The sequence below is a fragment of the Pavona decussata genome, unplaced genomic scaffold (genome assembly GCF_977016875.1).
Source record: "Pavona decussata unplaced genomic scaffold, jaPavDecu1.1 SCAFFOLD_134, whole genome shotgun sequence".
NCBI lineage: Eukaryota > Metazoa > Cnidaria > Anthozoa > Scleractinia > Agariciidae > Pavona > Pavona decussata.
The window spans coordinates 3,528,696-3,550,199 of record NW_028145547.1 but is presented as its reverse complement, the minus strand read 5'-3'; the positions used below and the strand labels follow the sequence as shown (position 1 = coordinate 3,550,199).

The following is a 21,504-nucleotide window of genomic DNA, read 5'->3' as shown; positions in this document are numbered from 1 at the left end:
GGAAAATAACAATTTTAAAAATTGACAAGCATTGCAACAGCAATGGAGTACACCACAGAAAGCCAATGGAATGCTGACAAAGTTGGACCAGCATTACACAGGTCAGTTGCACAGCATTTGAGTTCGCAGTCCCCAGTTCTCGCTTCTTTAGCCTCTTCGCACCTTTTGTCTGCCGCCTGACAGAACTTGTCGTTGGAGCAATTTCTTGCCACCTGCGAGTAATACAACAATAAACGAGGAGAGCAGTTCTTTTAATCAACAGATTATATAATTACTCTCAATAGCATTGGTTAATTGATATCGACCAATCGATAATCTATCGTTTGTTATCGTTTACAGGTAATCGGTGATATATAGGACAGTTTATATCAATAATCTTTAGCGAATATCAGGTTTCCAGCTGCAGGTTAACTTCCGTCAATCAAGGGCCGTGAGTCCGGCCCCACGGAGCATACTGAGAAAATGACTTGCGTAATCTACAAGCACTGACACCATGAATGAGCCTTAGAACAATAGTGTCTACTTAAACAATTACCACCGGCTGATTACAATTGATTGTGCATTGGCCATTTCCAGCAGCGTCCATCACCACCCCCGCCCCCTGCCCCCTTTGCCTCCACCCTCCGTTGACTTTAAGGCATTAAGATTAAAAAAACAAAAACAAAACAAAACAGAAAGCAAACAAACAAACGAGCTTTCAAACACCCAATGATCAGCTAAAATATACGTTGATTTGTCGGTCGTTTCTGGGCTTACCTTTATTCTAAACAAAACAAGTCAATCAGGCCAAACTTCGATAGAAGTCTTATCTGTCAGTATAATTGTTCTGGTGACCGTTTATTCTGTGGATCTACCATCTCAAGTTTGTCTTCAATAGACGAACTTATCGTCTTTTCCGATAAACATATCATTAAAAGGAAGTCACAGTTGCCATGAGTTGAAAATCACGTGGCCACAAAATGCCCCGAGGTAGGACTTCGACTAAGGCCCGACCTCCTGGACGGACAATGTGGAAAATGGCCCGCTAATGCCCGGAAAGGGGAATGGAAGTTGCTGAAATTGAATGACGCAAAACGATCAATGAATGATCATCGATGTCAATCAATGCAACGATAGACAATCGGTTAGGATTCGAAATTAGCTGACCGGCAAATATCCCAACTCATGGATATCAGTGGACACCGACTGGTGTAAATCTTCATTGATTATCAATTTGCCAGGCCGGGTACAAAAAGTATAACTTTTATTACCCTCTCGTTGTCGTTGTCAATTATCATCAGGCATCTGTCCATCAGTGCGGGTTCTTGAGGACACACTGCTTCTTTTTTCACCTTGCTGCAGTCACTATGTTGTTCACAGGTGTAACACTTCAGGCATGGTAACCCTGTGAATTAGAATAAGAACGTTGACTTCGTTTATGACTATAATAAGACTTCAACTAGTAGAGAATTCAGCAGCTCGTCTTGTTTCCTTGAATAGAAAGCAAGAAAATATTACACCAATACTTACGGGCCTACACTGGCTCCCGGTGCACTTCAGGATTATTTTTAAGATTTCGTTACTGACTTATAAGGCTCTAAATTGACTGGTACCGAGCTTCAACAGAGATCTATTGAGATCAAGAGACTATGAGGTAAGAGAGCGAATCCCCCATACCTGCCCCTCTTCCTACGAAATTTTTTTTCAATCTATTTTTGTTTGCGTTGTTATTTTATTGTCGACATCTTATTGGTCAGTTAGAGTGACGTCATTTAATTTTAAACTCAATGGCGGATTATAATTTCCCAAAATAGCATGGCGCGAACTAAAAAAAGATTGAAAATAATTATCATGGGGCACAGGGATTCGTTCTCTTAGCTCATAGTCTCTTGTTGAGATACAAGAACTCGGGCCGTGAGTTAAAGCGACAGTATCACGCTATTTTTAGTAACACATTGAAAATCGAAAAGACGCTATTTGGTTGATAGCAGCCAAGATATAATGACCAAAATTCCTTTAAAAGATTATCAGAATGCAAAGAAACTATCCACGGATATTTTTCGCCGGCAGATGACCAAAATAAAAGTGGGTTCAAATTTGAAAACGTCGGCAATTTCCGCTGTCGTAACGCACTAAAAGTCGGTTGTACTATATTTTGGTTCAACCTTTCGTCTCAGTAGAACCACTATCAATATTTCTTTAAATTAGCGGTTTAGAAATTAATTAACGCAGTGTTCAAAGTTTAAATTTAGTGAATAATTGCCCAAAATCATGATATCTCCCATGATACTGCCCCTTTAAAGTCTTCAAACAACCGGTTACTTGACGAGCCTGTGGCCAAGATCAAAACAGTGATGGGGCATACTCAGTAGTGGGACCGAAACTATGGAATAATTTACCATTACGCAATTATCATCGGTAGCAGTATTTAAAACTTAGCTTAAGACTTGTCTGTTTAAGGATGGTTTGTAAATTTTACAATTTTATTCTGTGTATTGTTTTTTTAATTATTATTATAAAGCGCCATGGACAGCGCTAGAGGATTATGGCGCCCAAGATATGTATTTTAATTTTAATAATTAATTGATGATATTCGGCGACAAGAGGTTTAAAAGCTGTCTAATTTTTTCAAACGACCTGCGGCCTATTCTCATTGAATAGTTACATTTTCCAACAAAGAACGTAGCCTACAAGGTTCTTAAGATTTGGTGAATATTTCGTGCTAGCGTGTAAGGCAGTGAGTGAAAATTTAATTATGATCTGTTCCGTATTTTTGTTTTTTCATTTTTTTGCAAAGGACAGACTGACTAACGAAAACATCATGATAAATTTGCTACATTATATTGGAGACTCATGAAGGTAAAAAACAGAAAAACATGATTTGAATACCTTTAGGAAAGAGTAAAATGATGATCAAAGATGCCAAAACAGCTGCCATGTTTGATATCAGCATCGGTCAAATCAGCGATGTTCTTTGAATTGGACTGTGTTAAAAAAATCCTTAGCGACGACGTTCTAGTGTCCTATAGACAGCTGTAGATCAAGAAACAATTAGACGTAATACAGGTAATAGGGGTTTTGTTCTTTAATTAAGAGCAGCGGTACCCCAGTGTGTTCATAAACGGCTACGGCAACCAAAACGTGACACAAAAAAATATTACTACCTGTCCGAAAAAATCCTGAGTCGTAAAGCAGTATTTTATAACTGGGGTCATGATGACGGAACGCAAACTCGAAGTTTTCGGGCGTTATTTGGTTCGACTGAAGAAAGAAACCTGTGATTGGGAACATGGGTCGTTATCTCTGTTTGCTGATACCAATTTCAAATATTTGATACTAGCTATCGTGCATCGTACATCAAAAATCTTTTTTCATTTGTGTGCTTTAGATTCAGTACAATCTTAGAGGATCCCATATCTTAACGATTCCCATTTGTAGAACAACAACGTATGGTCTCAATTCCATTAGATACTTAGGACCTAAATTATGGAACTGTCTTGAAGACAATTTAAGCGGAATTTGTTATAATCAAAGGAATTTCAAAAACTGAAACATATCAGTAAATTTAACTTTTCATGTTAACGTTAGCGATATGTAAGTATGTCCATTGTTTTTCTGTAATATCTTTTTTTAATGTTCAACTAGCACTCTGTGTGCTATATGTATGACCAAGAGAGGATGAAGGTACCTTCATCCTCTCTTGGTATGACCAAGGTAAAATAAAGTTCTTACTGATAATTGGGGTATGCGCACGCCCGTTAAGCATTGTTAATATTATTCAACGCATTTCTGAACGCTGTAAAACATCGCTTCTGAAAAATTCATGAATTGGAAACTATTGGCACTAGGAGAAGGATTTTAAGAAAAGAAAATGGAGGGATGTAGCTGTGCCAGAAAGCGTCCAGTCGTGTTTTAAACTTTTTCCCGCAAACTAGTTCACGGCTGGTTCGCTATACAGACAAATGTATGGAAATGTCAGTTATTTTCTGTAAAATCCTTTGCATAGTGCCTAAAGTTTCCAATTCATGAATTTTTCAGAAGCGATATTTTATGAAAATTATTTGACATCGGATTTCCATACAAACACTGTTATTTCAAGGCGCGTTTGCCTACCCATCAGGATGGCTTCCAAAACCGTGATAAGGTCTATTGCATAACAACTACCGAACCACTATGAAGCAGCCACCCTTGGGTGGCTGCTAAATAGGGATTGGTAAAAAATCACCTTAATACAAGGTAGGAAAGTCACTTTATTTGAATACAAAAAACGCCTTGAGGCTTTTAACAACTGTTTAATAATTATGATACCAGTCTGTTACTATATTCACAAATTTAAATTTCACTGAGCAAAACAAAGGCTAGGTTATTGTCGCGAAAATAGTGTATCCTTTAAAAGTCGCACAATTTAAAAGTTGTACAAAATCCTGTGAAATGGAACAATATTTACATGGCTGGAATAAAAGCATAAAAAAAAACCCAAAGATATCATTCTAAATCATTCTAATCGGATTTGGCCAAAAAACAAAGCCAACCTACGTGTATTAAATGTTAATTGGGTGGCTGCTAAAGGCTGGTTTCCATATGATCGCGGATCGCAGATCGCAACAAGGTCTGCTATCGTCTGCGATCATATGGAAACCAGCCTTTAGATAGAACTTGGTTCTATCTTCTGCGATCGTCTGCGATCGCGATCGCAGGATCGCAGACGATCGCAGAAGTAGTTTCCATATGATCGCAGACGATCGCAGACGATCGCAGACCTTATTGCGATCTGCGATCTGCGATCCGCGATCATATGGAAACCAGCCTTTAGGCAGTTTTCAATGTGTCGAAGATAATTTCGCGTTTGCTCTGGTTTTGCTTCACTACATCTTGTGATTGGTTAGCAAATATTTGAATTTATAGGATTTGTTAGTATATTCGGAAAGAGCATGATGAAAAATGCCTACTTGCCAAAAATCAGCATCTTATTGCAATTTGGGGGCAAGATATTAGCTCTGTTATGCCCCGATGACTCCATACAAATCCTTCTAGTGTTGTTTCAGTTCCTAACGTTAGGAACTGAGACAAAATTAGAAGGATTTAGCGTGTGGAGTCACCAGGGCATAACAGAGCTAATATCTCGCCCCCAAATTGCAATTAGATGCTGATTTTTGACAAGTAGGCATTTTTCATCATGCCCTTTCCGAATATACTAACAAATACCATAATTTCATAAATTTAGTTTTTGTGACGTCATCACTTTAGGACTCTATACACGCGCCACTTTCCCAACCAATGAGAAGCAAAACCAAAACCAATCGTGACTTACTCGCACGCGTTTTCCCGCGCTTGGCGCCGGTTACATGATTGGTCCATCGTGCTGTTTACGTCTGATGTGATTGGCCATCTAAGGCCTGATGCTCGTACAATTTAAATAAGAACTAAACTTTTTCATTATACAAGTTACTGTCCATATGCAATGCGGACGCAACTTTAAAGAATCTCTCTGTGTTTAGTTGAGAGTGACGCTAAGTTATGAAGAAACATCACATACACAAATGGTATCCAGATATAATGGCAATCGCTAGGAAGATTAGTACTCGTCCTTTATTTGAAGCACCACTTGTCCCATGGTTACAAAGGTCTTTTCCGCAACAGGTTGCTGTGCAGTCTCCGGACCCAGCGCAGGAGTTTTTTCGTATAGTACAACCTTCTTCATTTGTACAGCCTTGCCTCAACTTGTCTTCCGAATCTACCTCGCTGATTTTTTGCTTGAAGCATTGTGTGTTTGTTTCTGTGCACTCAAGAACTGAAGACTTATTACCCCTTTCAGGATCGCATTGCCAAACGGTCCCGTACTCACAGTGGTAGCATTTCAGGGACCACGCTGAAATTCCAAAAACAGAAAAAAATCAGTCAGACGATTGGCAAGTATGATCATGAAGAGTGTAGGTGATGGCGCAGTGGTGAAAGTACTCGCCTTCAACCAATGTGGGCCGGGTTCGATTCTCGGACTCAGCGTCAGACAGTGTGCCGTTCAGTTTGTTGTTGGTTCTCATCCTTGATCTTCAAGGTTTTATTTATCAATATTGTTTTACTTATTTAAGAAACGTTTTTAAGTCAGTGATATAACCAGCGCTTGGATTAGTTGGGAAGTCGTCTAGTTTTGTAAATGTAAAAACGGCCATGATGTTATGTAACAATAATATTCTAGATTTTATTACTGAATAATAACAATAAATTAATAAAGCTTTATTTTTATGCTGTAACATATTTCTCAGTTGACACTTAGTTGATAGTAACAAAAACTATAAGAACTGGACCTAACGAGATGTGCTTCCCGATGTCTGCAGGGTTTATAGGCTGTTTCCGTCTTTCGTAGCCGAACAAACAATTACACCGTCTTTTAAAGGGCGATTTAAAATTGTCTATTTTATAACTTGAAGGTTTTAAAGAAAATTGCTTCTGAGAATGATGTATTATTCAGTAATGACACAGGCAAACTCGGGAAAAGAAATTCCGAGTGCTCCTATCTGGAGTCGGAAAGTCTTAAGTTCGACTCCTGATAGGAGCACTCGGAATTTCTTTTTCCGAGTTTGCCTGTGTCATTACTGAATAACACATCATTCTCATTTGTTCACCAGGCTTAAAATAGTACAACACATTTCCTTTCAAAATTGCTTCTGTTCATATGACAATAGGCAAGTTTACCTCCCTGTTGTGTCACTTTGTTTATGAAATTCTATATATATCCGCACTGAATTCTACGACAAAATTGCTTCCGAAGGGCTATTGAGTAAACACTTGAGCACTGCTCAAACTCCCCACTCCAGAAAATACGGGAAGACTGCTACGAGTGAGGGATGATGGGATCGTTTGGGTAGACGGATAGAAATTGCGCCGATGAATAATTGCATTTCTCGGCAGTCAGTCGTGTAGGAAATACTATTTTAAGTAAAAACTACTTAAAAAGAATGACGTTAGTGCTACCCCAAGAAAATTTATCTGTCGGCGCGAAATCTATTCGTCTGCCCAATTCCAAACTATCCCAGAATCCGTCAGTTACTCATACCAGTCTTCTCACAGTCTCTGGAGTAGGAAATTAGGTCGATTATGGCAATTCCAGTCTGCCCGCTTTCGTCAAAACTGGAAAAAGAACAATATATCGCTTTTTATGGGTTTTTATTTTATTCTGAAAACTCGACACAAGTAGTTCATGCTTGTGATATGAATCGCGTGCAATTACTGATGCAGCACAAACCCAATTGTTTATTATGAATAATTTCCCCGTGGTCGCCACCAGTAGCACCCTTTAAATAAATCATACACCGATGAGCCTGAGATGCCACTCGCAGCCTCAAAGAGTTTACCACTGATACTTACCCAATTTTGCGGCTCCCTAGCATTTTCTGAAATATTTTGACTCGTGAGCACACTTAATACTTACTTCGAAACAATTCGAGACAGAAATAATGCCAAACGACACAACGTAAACAATTTAATTCTAACCGGTCTGAGAAATGCAGGTGTCCGTAAATACAAATTAAGAAGTCACCAAAACAAAGGAAGAGAAGTACACTGAAACAATATTTTATTTAAACTATTCCCCATTGTTTGAATTTAATAATTGACGAGCGCAGTAAAAGGTTGCCCTGATTCAAAATACTTGAACATATGAAACGTAAACAACGAACATGTTGCAACGGCGTATAGCCGTACGATTTTCAGGGACATCGCGTGACGTTCCGCTTGCTATTCTTTCGGAAATTATTTTCCGTTTTTAAAACAGTTTAATTTAATTTTAGCTACCAGGAGAAAAATCTGCATAAGTAGTAGCTCAAGTACATATCCTCGAGCTAAATTTATTTCTGATACTCTAGGTAATATTTTGTTGGTGTGAAGAATTTGATTTTAATTTTCTTACCTGAAAAAATATTTGACTCTAAAAGTTTAGCAAGAGACAGTTTAAATAGTATATCGATCGAAACTCCCACACAGTAGATAGATTCTTGCGTTTCTTCGGCCATATAGTGAACAATCAACAACATATTCGACATCAATATGCAGCAATGAATGGCGGAGTTTACATTTTGAATTGTAATCTGTAGATTAGGACGTAGGTGGCGGTGACTGCTTCAACGCGACGGCATAATGGCGAAAGACTCGAATCGTCGACATATGTGTTATTGTTGGTCTCCACAATCGATATTGTCAGTTAGTGACGAGCTAAAAGTACAAGCCGTTAACGTCCCCTAAGACACACATTTTAGTCGCGCAAACAACAAGACGTCACCAAGCGAAACGAACTATTTGAACTATAGCAAGTTTGAAACATGAGCGACCGGCACTTTTAACCAACAAACTACCACTCGTTCAATTTTGTGCATCCTTAATTAATTTTGAAAAATTTGTTCCGAGGCGATAAATCCGTGACACCTTCAGTGCATTGTGCCCAAGTAAAGGAAAGGTTATGCTAAATACTAAATCGACACGAGATGAAAGATTTGACAACATATACAACCCAAAATTCGCGATCTATAATTATTCTAGCTTCTTCTTACTCACCAAAGGTGGGTATGATAACTAAACAGCAACCAAGTACCAGTAGACGATTCATATTTTTGCCTTTTTCCACCTGCGATCTTCTCCTTGCCGGCTTAGCGGGTCGAGCAGTCACCGATTGTGATAAAGTAATTTGCATGACACTAACAGGTTTTCTTCGTCAGGGAGGGGTGACAAGGGAAATTTCTTTTTCTATTTTACTTCGTTTTGGTTTTTATTTTTTTAACTGATCGATGTGTCATCGGCGCCTTTAAACTACAACAACTTGTATTAAGTGAAATGATGTCATGAATATTTGTTAATTTAAAACGGATTTCAAACACGCAGCGGTCATAATCCAGTCATGACATCCAACCAACAATTTCAAGAATTTGTAAACAGGAATCACGCACGCTCGTCAGACTCGAGAGTGAGCGACAGCACTGAACATGAGCGACAAAGGAGGGGCTGAAATTCATGCAGAGATTTTAATCCTTAAAAAAACTCCTCAATTTTGAGCCCGATTCAAGTTTAGAGTCACTTGTCAAGTTCGAGTCAAGTTCAAATATGGCTGTTTGCTATCGTCAAATTTTGAATGCATTCTTAAGGCTGGTTTCCATATGATCGCGGATCGCAGATCGCAATAAGGTCTGCGATCGTCTGCGATCATATGGAAACTACTTCTGGGATCGTCTGCGATCCTGCGATCGTGATCGCAGACGATCGCAGAAGATAGAACCATGTTCTATCTAAAGATGATCGCGGATCGCAGATCGCAAACAATTGCAATTGATCGCAGACGATCGCAGGAGATAGAACATGGTTCTATCTTCTGCGATCGTCTGCGATCACGATCGCAGGATCGCAGACGACCGCAGACCTTATTACGATCTGCGATCTGCGATCCGCGATCATATGGAAACCAGCCTTTACTTAGTAATGTTTGTTTTCAGGAAACATGGCGGCTATGAATAGCCAATGAGAGATTCAGTAGAAGTATTGTTCCCCACTGCTCGCAGCGGGGTAGTAGCGATGAAAACCACCCAGTCGCTTTTTTATTAACCATCCGTTGGAAAAACTAGAATTCATGCCATTAATTTGAGCTACTGTAGTTTGGAATTCGCGAAGATCGCTCCAGGGCAAAAGAGGTCCGACTCTTTTTCCCTGGGGCAAGTATCCTGAATAGCATATACATGAGAAGAGTGAAGACCGGGCACTTGCAGTAAGAACGAGTCCCGGGTGTCCCACACGGCACTGCGAGCGTACACTGACAAGGAAACACGCAACACGCAATTGGCAAAAGAAGGAAACTTGTGTGCCACATTACCTGACTCTTCCGCTGAAGGCCATCAGTAATAATTTTAATCAAACTCCGCCATCTCTTCATAGCTCTCACTTATAGCTGAGTGCGATTTACGCAGTGATTTGTTTTACGTGGAAAATTAATATTACGTGGGAAATTAATATTAAGACCAGTTGACTTAACTGAGCATAGAAATATGGCAAGGAAGACAGAAAAGTACATATTATGATTATCCTGGAAAAACCGTCTGTTGCCTTAATTATCCCTGAGGGACACTTTCAATATGATAAACTTCACATATGCCGACTTTGTAATCTTATTGACACGGCTTCATTTCTGTGTATAAATTGTTCTGAAATGAAATGGCGTTATTGACCAAGACCAGCCTTTTAAGAAGTGTCTGACGAACATCCGATCTTGGTACTATGACATCTAATTTCCGTTCACAATTTAACAAATTGACGCCAGTTTTTCATGCGTCTGTCCTCTTATTGACGATAAATTTATCATAACATTGTCAAAGTTGTTGTGGATCGACAAGCCGCAGGCCTCAACAAAGATCCACAACTTTCAGTTTTAGAACTTCAGTTTCTCTTGTCTTGCCTCAAGCATTAAAATGATTATCTCATTCAGGGATTCTAGTTGTAAGCCTGAGTCGTCGCCAAAACACGAACACAACAATAGCATCATCTCCGACTTTTTATACTTTAACTGGTGATAAAAAATTAGCCAACGAGCGCACGAGAAATTTGACAAAGAAAAATCGTTGTTTGATTATTTGATCAAACGTTTAGGTCATGAAATAATTGAGGAAGTGATTATCAACGATAAAATGCCTTGATGTTCAGATAAATTCTTACAACCGGTGCCATACGAAAGACATAGGTAACGGTGGGGAGAACATACATCTTGGTGCTAACTCACTTTTGCAAATCGTCGTAGCATTCTAAAATCATTTCTGGATAATGGCTTGAAGCCTTTTTCAACGCAGCTTATTGCATCAGGTGCTTCAAGTGTAAAGGCAAAGAGTCTGAATGCACGAAGTCCATCCTAGAGGGTGACAGGGACAAGTACCTGACCAATTGCGATGCTTCAATGAACAGGTGTATGAGAATATGGAGGGGAAAAGGTGGCGAAAACGAAGTAGAAAACAAGTGTGCAAATGAGCACACCTGTGATGGAGAAAAAGAATCCTGTGAGGACAGCAGCGGCAAATGCAAGCTCAGCTGTTGCGACAAAAGTGGATGCAATGCGGGCTTAGCTTTCTCCTCCAACGTCTACGTGATGACTGCGTGCTCTGTGCTTGTTTAATGTACCATTATGCGAAACGTGCTATCATACCCTCCCTCCCCACACTAAAACAACAATAACAACAACAACAACAACAACAACAACAAACAAACAAGACCAAAGACGCCTGATCGCAGGTTACATCATGCGTTGCAAACCAACACTGACTTGTAACCATCTCTCAAGAAAATATTAGCTGCTACTTAACAGTTAGGATAATACGTAAATCGTGTGCACCAACACCAAATTATGGCATTGTACAGTATGAAATGTTCAAAGAAACTGATGCCTGCGTTATGATAGGTCGAACTCGTCATTTCTCCATAATACACGCGCTCTACATCATGAGTCTGAATTATTGAGCAAGGTAAGTAATGAAAGCGCGTCCAAATTTAAGACTGATAACACACACACAATGAAGAATACTATTATTCAATCCACAATTCAAATTATTTGGAAAAAGAAAGACAAATTTTGTAAGTTAAATTCAACAGCAGGCGCTTCATATCGGCGCTTTCTCGTTGTTGTTGTTTTTTCTTCGATAGATGCGCAACCTGCAGGGGGAGTCAATCAGATTCTTCTTTAATTCAAAGACAGATTAATTTTCTGAAGCCCTTTAGAAAATGAGAAGAAACTCAGCGGCGGGAAGAAAACCCATCTTCATTTGAAAAAGACAGATGAGTGCAAAAGGTATACAGTGTTTGGAATCGAACTAAAAGCAGTTATAAAAAACATCGCCCATTTAATAAATGCATTGATTCAGTTGTTCTTGTCCGCTGACGGCCCGCAGCGAAGTTGTCAGTGGATATATTTTCTGGCTAGCATTTCCTTTTGCAATCATAAATCACTGATCTCGAGTTGTAGAATTCAACGAAATGTTGAAAGAAAATGTGTGATGTGATATTTTAATCCTGGTGAATAAATGATAGATGTATCATGGCCTTAACTTTCACCGGTCTCTTGTAGCTCAGAGATAGAGTATCCGAACCAGTAGTATAGTTCTAATCCTGTTGGCAGAACTCGGATTTTCATTTTGCGAGTATGCTTGAGTCATTGACCTTTATTCACCAGGCTTAAAATGTATATCTAACATCGCATTTCTTTCACGGATGCCACACATCGGCATTCAAAACCTAGCCGCATGCAGGATGTTTGAAAATTACATCTATCAACGAAATGTTGTTATTACCATTAAGCAAAAAGAATGTTTATAGTTTATGCCGCGTGGGTATCTTCTGGCTTTGCTATATGTGTTGTTTTCAAGAGAACCTTTGAACCTAGTCCAGAGCGTGCTTTGGAGCGAGAGAGAGAGACCCGGGGAGAGTGACGGGACAGGAACTGGAGAGACCCTGGGAACGAGGTTGAGCTCGGCGGTCCTTTCAAGCTCCACGTGTTTGATTGGTCTGTTCAAACGGCCCAAGCAATGACTAAAGTTGTCACTAAAAAGATGTAAAATTCAGAAAAACGAAATATTCATCTTATCCCGAGTACGGGGCAAAGAGAAATATGAAAAGCTTTGCACTTAGCCTGGCTTTCATAATGAGGTTCACAGCAACTGGGAAATGGCGTATTCCCTAATACCTGCAGTCCTTGAAGCCCACTCTTGACACTTAACGATGATCTAATTCAAGTCAAATCATCTTTATTTAAGCAGGATGACCAGCCCAGCACAGTCTGGGCTGGTATTAATAGAGACCTTAGCTACGCAATTGATGACTACTACAAAATAAAAAAAGCATATCTTAAATATGTACATTAAAGTAAAAAGTTAATAAAATAGTTAAACATCACATTTGATTAAAAACAAGCTCATAATTACTAAAATATTATTAAAAATTGCCTCGACAGAGGCAATTCATGCGTAAGAAAAACGCTGGAATCTTGGCACACTGCGATAACTAGCCAGGCAGACAATAATGCTAAACATCTGCCAAGACAATACTCAATTTTATTATAACTTTATTCATGTCATCAATATTTTTTCTTCACACTAGTATTTCCCTTGTATTATTGTATTTATTCATATTTGTTCGTTATTTTTTCTCACCTCTTTGTATATATATTTCTGCCTTCGCTTTTTACATCTCACTTTTTAAAGATTGCAGACTGGCAATCGAAAGCTCAGTGTTTTTAAACTTTTAACCAGAGAACGTTTTTAGAAATTTATTGTCTACATAGAAACTCCGTTTCAATGGTCAACTAGAAACTTCCCTTGAGAGTGAGTTGCAGCACGTAACGAAGGGTCCCAATTAAGGGTCTGGCCACTTCTTTTCATGTCTCAAGGACTTCTCTTAGTATTCTTGCAGTTCCTAGCTATGCGGTTTTCTGAATGTGCTCTGATCTTATAGCCTATACCAATTTTCTCAAGCCACGTATCGCCGAGACATTTTGAGATTGTTCCCAAAGCTCCTACAACAACAGGTATCACCTTGGTCCACTTTTCGCATAGCCCATATGCATGGTTGCTATCTCACGCTTGAGATTTTAGTGTTTCTCATTTTTTTTCATTTTCCTTAAAGGCACTCCCTGCTCTGCAGTCACCTGGTATTTCTACATCAATTATTATTATTATTATTATTATTATTATTATTATTATTATTATTATTATTATGATGTAAAGTTTATATTATTATTATATAAAGTTTAATCATTCTTTAAAAATTATTATTATTACTATTATTATTATTATTATTACTATTATTATTATTATTATTATTATTATTATTATTATTATTATTATCATTATCATTATTGGTTGTGTAGGTGTTGGGATTATTGCCGACGATGGCTAAGTTTTCAGGGCGAATCGAGCCGCAAGGAGAATCAGAACGAACGCCTGAAGGAAGTGATCCCCAACAAGGTGCTCTCAAGTCCGAACCATGAAGGTTGGAGAGAAGAGATAATTCAATGCGTGTACATTTTTGGCCAAAAAAAATGAATAAATATGACTTAAAAAGCAAGCAAAGAGAAATGAATACATAACAAGCCGTGGTCCGACGGAAAGAAGAAAGAAGCCACGCCGATTGACACAAACTGCATTTAAATACGAATTTGCTTTGCTGAGGAGCCGATTCACCAATAAAGTCAGATAAGAAAATGGCAAATGAAAGAGACAAGTTCAACAACAAATATTTTGACGCTTGTTGGTGTTATCAGCCGTATAGAGAGCAAACACCTCAGCACAGATTTCGTTAATTACCTGAGTGAACGCAGAGGACATGACAACGCAGAAAAGGTAACAAAATTTCTCCCCATTGTCAATTTTTTACGAGGTCCGTTTCATTAATAAAAAAAAAAAATAATAATAATAATAAAAATAATAATAAAAATAAAATAAAATAATGTTTTCCAAAAGACAATTCTTTTAAACATTAAAATCTCCCACACTGCAGGTTAATTAAAGATTACCGGTATTTTTGACCAGATTTAATTGCAAATAGGTCATTCTTTTTGGAGTTGTCGTGGTTACCTCCTTCATTTATGTACTAGTAAGTTGTCTCTATGATATGAATTTCGTTGTACCTGAGATCCAGACATATGGTGCTGTTTGACCTCTCATTTCTGCCTCTTGGTGATTTCGTGGTGTTTTGGAGGGGAATACACTTACTATGCCTTGCTGTTTCCATTCTGTCCGATACACAAATAGTGTGTAACCGGGATAAACACGATGTCTGGACGGAGGAGGGCAGGCGCGGGGGAGGGGAGGGTAAAAGCTGTTATGGCCCAGTCCTGATATGACTCAGTTGCAACTTTATATCAGGGTGATGCGGAAAGAGTAGTTTTATCCCGACTTAAATTTGTGGTCCTTCTAAGCCTGTCTTCTTGTCCTTCTAAATATGTTAAAGAGCACAAATGAAAAATGGAGAACTATTAACTGAAATTTAAGAGCTATTTCGGAAAAGCGATTAGAAAACATATCATTTCCTGACGCCGTTTGAGGGACAGTGGGAATTTATAAAGTCGAAACAAAAACCACTGAAAACGTACAAAGAACAAAAAGACAAACAACAGATGTCCTTAGCACCCCTCTGTCGATTTCAAGTGAAACTGTGATTAAACCACATCATGCTAGGCTCTGAATCTTCTTACCTTTCTCCGGATCACAAGGGAAGTGTATCTAATCACTTTTTTGATCTTCCCCCCCCCCCTCTCCCCCCACCCCCCCCCCCAAAAAAAAAATTTTTTTGATAAAATGTTTTTGATTAATTTTAAATTTTCGTGAAAGATGTTTACCTTTACGATAAGCAATTACTCTCTGTATTGACTCAGCGTGCAATAAACGTAATGTAGTGAGTCATTTAAATTGGAGAGCGTGAGCGGCAATTAAAGCACGGTAACATCATTCTTGTTAACTACTTCACTAAAACAAGCGGACGGATCAAAATGAACGCATTTCTTACTTTTATTTTCTTGGGTAAGTCTATCAAGAGGTCTTTTTTGCCTTGCTTCGTTAATTTTCCCTTCGTTCTTCGTTCTTCGTTCGTTCTCAGCTCGATGTAGAGAACATACTCCGATCCTGACGAGAAACTAATGTTTCAACGATACCACCAAGGTGTAAAGGCAAAATTACAAATCCATCAATTGTCACTAAAGTGCTGAGTGTGATTGTTACCAAATTAGGACAAATAATATAAGGAAACTACACCGAGAATTCTAAGTTGCGATGACTGTTACCAGCGAAGAGGAGATTTGCTGGCGACGCATATTTCTGAATAGTGCTTTGTCACCAGTGCACAGTAAAACCCGGCTATTTTTTAAAGTAAACTTATAAATCATTGAATTCATGGACCTTGTAAAGCTGTTTTCACCGTTTGCCGGTGCTGCCTTACGCGGTTACAATTCTTTTTGAACGTCGCGGCGGTTTTAGTAAGTCCTGGCTGTGCGAGTGCCGCAGTTAGGTACTTTTTTCAGCAGCGACGTGTCTCTTGAAAAATACAGAGGATAAAATTTTGAAGGACGAGAAGTTGTGAATGAGTGCATGATTTCATCGTTGCCACTTATTCTAAATTTGCATAATCGTGCTTGAAACAACAGGCCTTGCTGAACTAGAGCATTCGATCCTACTGTTATACCACCATCCTCACGCTATAGTTACAGCTTCGTTCAAAACAAACAAACAAACAAACAAACAAATGAATAAACAAGGGCTCTCATAACGACAAATCGGACGCTATTTAAAGACAACGCTCAAGTTAAGGGTTTAAACCGATTTTTAAAAGCCCGTTTAGAACAAGCCACGTATATTGTGAAACTAATCTGGGACTAATTTTGATTTATTATCGCTCCAGCATTGTCCAGCAAAGTTTTGGCTTTCCCAAGCCAAGACTTCAGGTTGCTTGCTGATGAAGATTTTGCTATTGAGGACGAGAGTTACAGCATACCGGCGGATGATGGTTCCAGTATTGAAGCTGACGGAAGCTCCGGTATGGAGGCAGATGGAGGCTCCGGTATAGAAGCAGATGAGAGCTCAAGGGTATATGCAGGCAAAGGTTCCATTTTTGAGAAGCTGGCCAACGCACTTTCGTTCTGAAGGAGACTTCCACTGGCTAGTGAGAATCGCACGGATATGAAACGTTTCAGAGTTTCTATTAGTTTGATTGATTAGGGGGATGTAACGATTAATAAACAATGAAGAACGTGAGGTTGAGTCTTCTCGTTCAGTTGTTTCACGTCGTCCGCAGTAGATAATGCATGTTTTCCCTTGAAATGCATCCAAGATGCAATGATTGTTAGCCCTTTTTGAAAACATTCGTTGTTCGTTTGGTTATGCGTCTCTGGTATAAAGACAGGCTCAAGACGCTTTATGCGTCTGGACGAACAATCTTCCGTTGTGTGTCGTTCAAGACGCACAACGGAAAATAGTTTCATCTAGACGCTTAATGCGTCTTGTCCCCGTCTTTATGCTAGAGGCGCATAACCAGACGTATAACATAACAGGCGCATTATCCGTCTGGACGGATTAGGCGTCCTCTAGTACAAAAACGGCCCTTTTTAACTCCAACTCCCCTCTCAATCAGGTTTATCGTGCTTGTTCCCCTCCCCATTCATTGGAGCCATTAGAACAATATGCAACGCACTTAGATGCTTAACTGGGAAAGAGATCGGTTTGGTAAAATCTCCCTCTCCCTAAAATAGTTTTTTCGTCTTAGGAGCAACCGTTGTCGCAATACTATGCCAAGGCACCGACTCGGACACCCTGGAAAGTGCTGTTTGCCTTGTTTGGTGGAGTTTGCCACACCGTATTCTTACTTCTTACAGCCCTCCTCTTCCTCTCAAGAGAGATTCTTATTCTAAAGTGATAGTGGCACTCGTCTTAACTTTTAGCTGTGGTAGGGTGTTTATGGTACCTTGATTATAAACAGACGTATCCGCTCGCGCAATTTTTTTAAGAAATTGAAATACATTCAAACGGCGTTTGTGGCGAGGAGGTAATACGAGTCCCCTAAAAACGACCGCATGGGTGGCTTATGCAGAAGACACTAAGATCGCGTTCCATTGAACGTATTCCGGAATAAAAATAAGCGGAATAGCTGTTAGATTTCGTTTTAGGTAAATTTGTGACGATGTATCTGATCTACCGAACGCCTGTCGATGATTCATGATAATAGTTGCTGTAGACCTCGTTGTGGAAGCGAGGCTAAGTGCAAAGCTTCTCATACCAAGTTAATTTCTTTGCATATGAATGAACTAATTTTCATAATAAAAACTTTGCACTTAGTCGCTTCCATATTGAGGTTCAAAGCAACTTGAAAATAACTCCAAAAACCTCTCATTGTATGTGTTTACTGAGAATGTGAAAATGTGAATTAACACGGAATGGCGATCAGGGTTACTTTTCATGGATCAGTATTCTTACCGAACGAAAGCACTGAAAATGACGGTTATTTTTTAAAATCGCTCGAAAAAAGGTTTGTTTGTGATGCATGCATTTAGTTAAACTAACAAACAGTGAACTCGTCACGGCTTTGTTTTCAAAATATGAAAGCAAGCTGGCCGCTAAGAATAGGATTAGAAAAACCCAGCTCTTGTAGATGTCGTTTCAGTGATGTAAAAACCTCCCGAGTAGCTGAATCAGAATCTTCTGATCTAATTAAAAGAAGCCACAATTCGTGCAAGTTTCATATACTAGAGGATGCATTATCCGTTGGCACGAACTTGGGCAAATATCAGTGTTGTTCGTCTGGTTATGCGTCTGTAGTATAAAGACGGATACAAGACGCATTTTGCGTCTAGACAAACTATCTTGCGCGTCTTGAACTACTTGAATTACGTCCAACAAAATATTTTGTCTTTAACAAAATAGAGACAAGTCGTCCAGGTCGCACAAAACTGGAAAAGTGCGTAGCGTAACATATCATACCTTCCAACGGATTATTTTTTCTTTTTTTTCCCTTGTAGTCCCATTGGCTCCAACTGAACAAATCAGAAGAAAATAATTATATGCATGCATGCATGATCCTAATATGAAATCAAATGGAAAGTCTTGGAACTCTCTCTTCTCCCGTCATACCCTATGCAGAGCGGAGAAAGAGAGAGTTCTGAGACAAAACTATGAACTTGAAAAAGTAGAGAAAAAACAGTGTTGCTCGTTGAAAGCCAGCCTGAGTGCGGGGGTATTTTGAGCGAGCAAGTGTTGAATTGAATCTTTCAAGTATGTTCAACAAACATCTTGTATTAAGAGCAAAGAATTTCATTTTGTAATTGCTTTATTTTAACACACATATCACAGATCTTTGGGCTAAAGTTTATGACTAAACAACGGTCTCCATTTCGCGTTGGGAATGATATTTCGTGCACTCTATAATCTTCTTTAACTAGCAGCCTGTTCATGGGCTGACTGATAGAGAGCTTTAGAACTACGTTCACAACAAACGGCACCAAATGACCACGTGACCATGTTTGTCCAACACAGGTCCAACATTTGCCGCTCGCCCCTTTCAGTTTCTCAGTAAAATTGAGTAGTTTTGCGTTAGTATCAGAAGTCAAAATTATGTTGCACTCTTCTCTTTTATGTACTGTTTTTTTTTTAAGAAAACATGAACGCGAATTTCACGCTTGCCGTTTGCCGTAAGCGCGATTCTAAATCTCTCCAATGACTAGAACAGCTTGCAAATATTCGAAAACGTACATGTAGCTATACTTCTATATTACCCTTATTCCTTTTCTTACTCTTAACGGCAAGAAAAAAAGCCTTTCCTTTCTCAAATGGACAAGTAAAAAACAACCAGTGCAGCGAGAGCTACCACAAAGCGGCTGAAAAACACTTTGCAGGCCTGTGAAGGAACCGTTGGAGGCTGGGAAGCTTTTGCAGTGGCGTAATCATAGTTACACTTGTCTGATTGGCAGCTCGCCATCTTGGAGCAAACTTGGTCTTGCCCAAGCGAGTCGCAGGGATTTTTGTTGCAGTCCTCATATAAGCAGCAGCCTGAATAACAAAAAAAGGAATTTGTTTAATGATTTACGATTGGACAGAGGACAGAGTACTATGGATGCGTGGATACCAGGTAATGAACTTGATAGCCAGATACAGGTTAGCAATTTTCGCTATTATGCGGTTAGCAGTTGAACGCTAGTCATTAATCCCCATGCATTCACCGCAAGGTCTTGAAATATGTAACCTTACAAATCTGAAAAAATCTTTGCTTAAGGTTCTTGGGTACCTAATTTTATTTATTTATTTTTTATTGTTCGTCGATCTTTAAGCCTGCCAAATTATGGCGATGCTTGTGTCTCAAGGAAAAATAACATGAAAATCACAGGATTAATTTTAGCATTGTAAGGACAGGTTCCGGTTGGCTTATTGTACTTCCTCAACGGTTTTCAATTTTGTATTGAAAAACTTTTGTTAGCACCCCATATGTACGAGTTTGTGTGTCTATTGCGTATTGGTATGCATCAGTTAAATTATCTGAATGTGAACTGGCCAGTGCTTCCTTTCTACAGCTTTAATAACCATTTCAATTTTCAGATATACTGAACTAAGTTTTTGAGTCCCTTGTCCAAAAGTGAGTGAGGGAGTGCATGAGGTTAGTTGATGGCTGAGAATTGGCCAAATTTCAACTGAGAAGCTGAGAAACGTTAAGAAAACTGTTAGCTGAAATGGCTAAACTTTGCCTGAGTATAGTGTGAATTTTACTTGCACACAACTGTGTAGTTGAAATCTGGAGAATAAAATGCTAGCAAAGATTATTCAGTTTCTAGAAGTGGTGAGGTCGTAGACAGCAGAGAAGCAGTGTTCATAACTGGGCTCAAGAGAGATTGTGATTACTTGAAAGTTCTTTTGAAAATCTTTGGATGATACTCGGCACTGTTCGGGTAATGAGAGGGACGCCCGCAAAAAAAACATAGTAATAAATGTTAATTGAAATACAGTTTAATTAATCGATAGCTGAGAACTGGCCGATTTTAAGCTGACACCTGAGAAACCAGCAACCTCATGAAGACAAGTAGTAACAACTCTGTATGATCACGAACTAATTAACTTTGGAATTCACATTATGTCCTCGCCTTTTTTTTAATACTATCCTTACTTTTGAAGTCCTGAACCTGTCCGAGTGTAGTGAAATTGATCGTGTACACCTGACAGCCGTACACAAAATTTGCCTGATCCGCACATACCACGGTCGCATTGTTCGAGCTGCTACAAAAACCAGAAGGGGCTCCGCCACCACAACGGTAACACGTGATCGACAATACTGAAAGCAAATAACACAAAACAAAAAGAACAACTTCAGTCATTTGAGTGTCAAAAGTAATGTTGCACTTGTTGTGGTTTTACTTTATTACGCTCTGTGATTGTTCAGCAAACTCGCACCGCTTTCTCAAATGATAAGAAACAAAATAAAACCAGTAACAACTTGTTCGCGTTCGTTTTCCCGCGCTTGGCACCGGTGACATGTGCCTGCTTTGAGTTCTGATGGGAGCTGTTTGCAGTGCTGTGATTGGTCAGAGTGATTACTTAGGTCTACAGTAACAAACCTATCAGCCATCCAAAGAAGGTTCAGTTATAACAATTATTACATGAAATTGAGGCAGTTCCGAGTCTAGCTCCCAGGGTTTCTCCTCTTCCCGTCCCTGACAACGAGGTTGGCTGGAACTGCCGGATAACATGGATAACGCACCGCGCGTCACTCGACCTGTCAACGACAGGAGAAATTGTCAATTGGCCCAATAAAAATGGGGTAAAACGTGAGAAGAAAAAACAATTTTCTGATCTCTTTTGCGATTAGAAATAGGAAAACGTGACTTTAAATTTTCAACTTACACTAATTCATCAATATCAGTTGGCCCTCACTCTTTCTCGATAGCAAGCAACGTGAATAAATTAGATCGTCTCTGTAGAAAATGATTTTCAATAACTTGCCTTCCTCACAGCAATAGCGATGATTATTTGTGCCTTTTAAACTTTT

At 39.1% G+C, this 21,504-nt stretch overlaps 2 protein-coding genes and 1 long non-coding RNA gene across 5 annotated transcripts in view; 1 reads left to right on the top strand and 2 right to left on the bottom strand.

Annotated features, from left to right (window-relative positions):
* Positions 1-14: 14 nt before the first annotated feature.
* On the bottom strand, positions 15-10,027 carry LOC146467793 (uncharacterized). Its single transcript, XM_085125630.1, has 5 exons — positions 9,976-10,027; positions 5,516-5,848; positions 2,869-2,910; positions 1,251-1,384; positions 15-212 (listed from the first exon to the last, which is right to left on the bottom strand). Exons 1-5 carry the CDS (start codon positions 10,025-10,027, stop codon positions 15-17), a joined length of 759 nt encoding a protein of 252 aa, XP_084981756.1.
* A 5,353-nt stretch (positions 10,028-15,380) lies between these two features.
* LOC146467792 (uncharacterized) lies at positions 15,381-16,736 on the top strand. The gene is made up of 2 exons (XR_014867672.1): positions 15,381-15,509; positions 16,384-16,736. It is a non-coding gene; the product is annotated as an uncharacterized LOC146467792 (long non-coding RNA).
* A 2,047-nt stretch (positions 16,737-18,783) lies between these two features.
* Positions 18,784-21,504, bottom strand: part of LOC146467788 (uncharacterized) — a 38,015-nt gene continuing 35,294 nt past the window's right edge. For all 3 annotated transcript variants that reach the window (XM_085125238.1, XM_085125239.1, XM_085125237.1), the window contains exons 2-3: positions 20,626-20,790; positions 18,784-19,520 (exon numbers count right to left, since the gene is read on the bottom strand). In XM_085125238.1, coding sequence (XP_084981364.1) covers positions 19,297-19,520; positions 20,626-20,790 — 389 coding nt within the window. In that variant the 3' untranslated portion in view covers positions 18,784-19,296. The remainder of the gene's footprint in view (positions 19,521-20,625; positions 20,791-21,504) is intronic.

Bases quoted from the DNA above. Each gene is read 5' to 3' on its own strand.
- LOC146467793 (XM_085125630.1), bottom strand. From the start codon at position 10,027: ATGTACTTTTCTGTCTTCCTTGCCATATTTCTATGCTCAGTTAAGTCA. The intron at 5,849-9,975 runs GTCTTAATATTA...TTGGAATTTCAG, and splicing joins ATGCTCAGTTAAGTCAACTG to CGTGGTCCCTGAAATGCTAC. The intron at 213-1,250 runs GTAATAAAAGTT...TATTACTCGCAG, and splicing joins TTGACAACGACAACGAGAGG to GTGGCAAGAAATTGCTCCAA.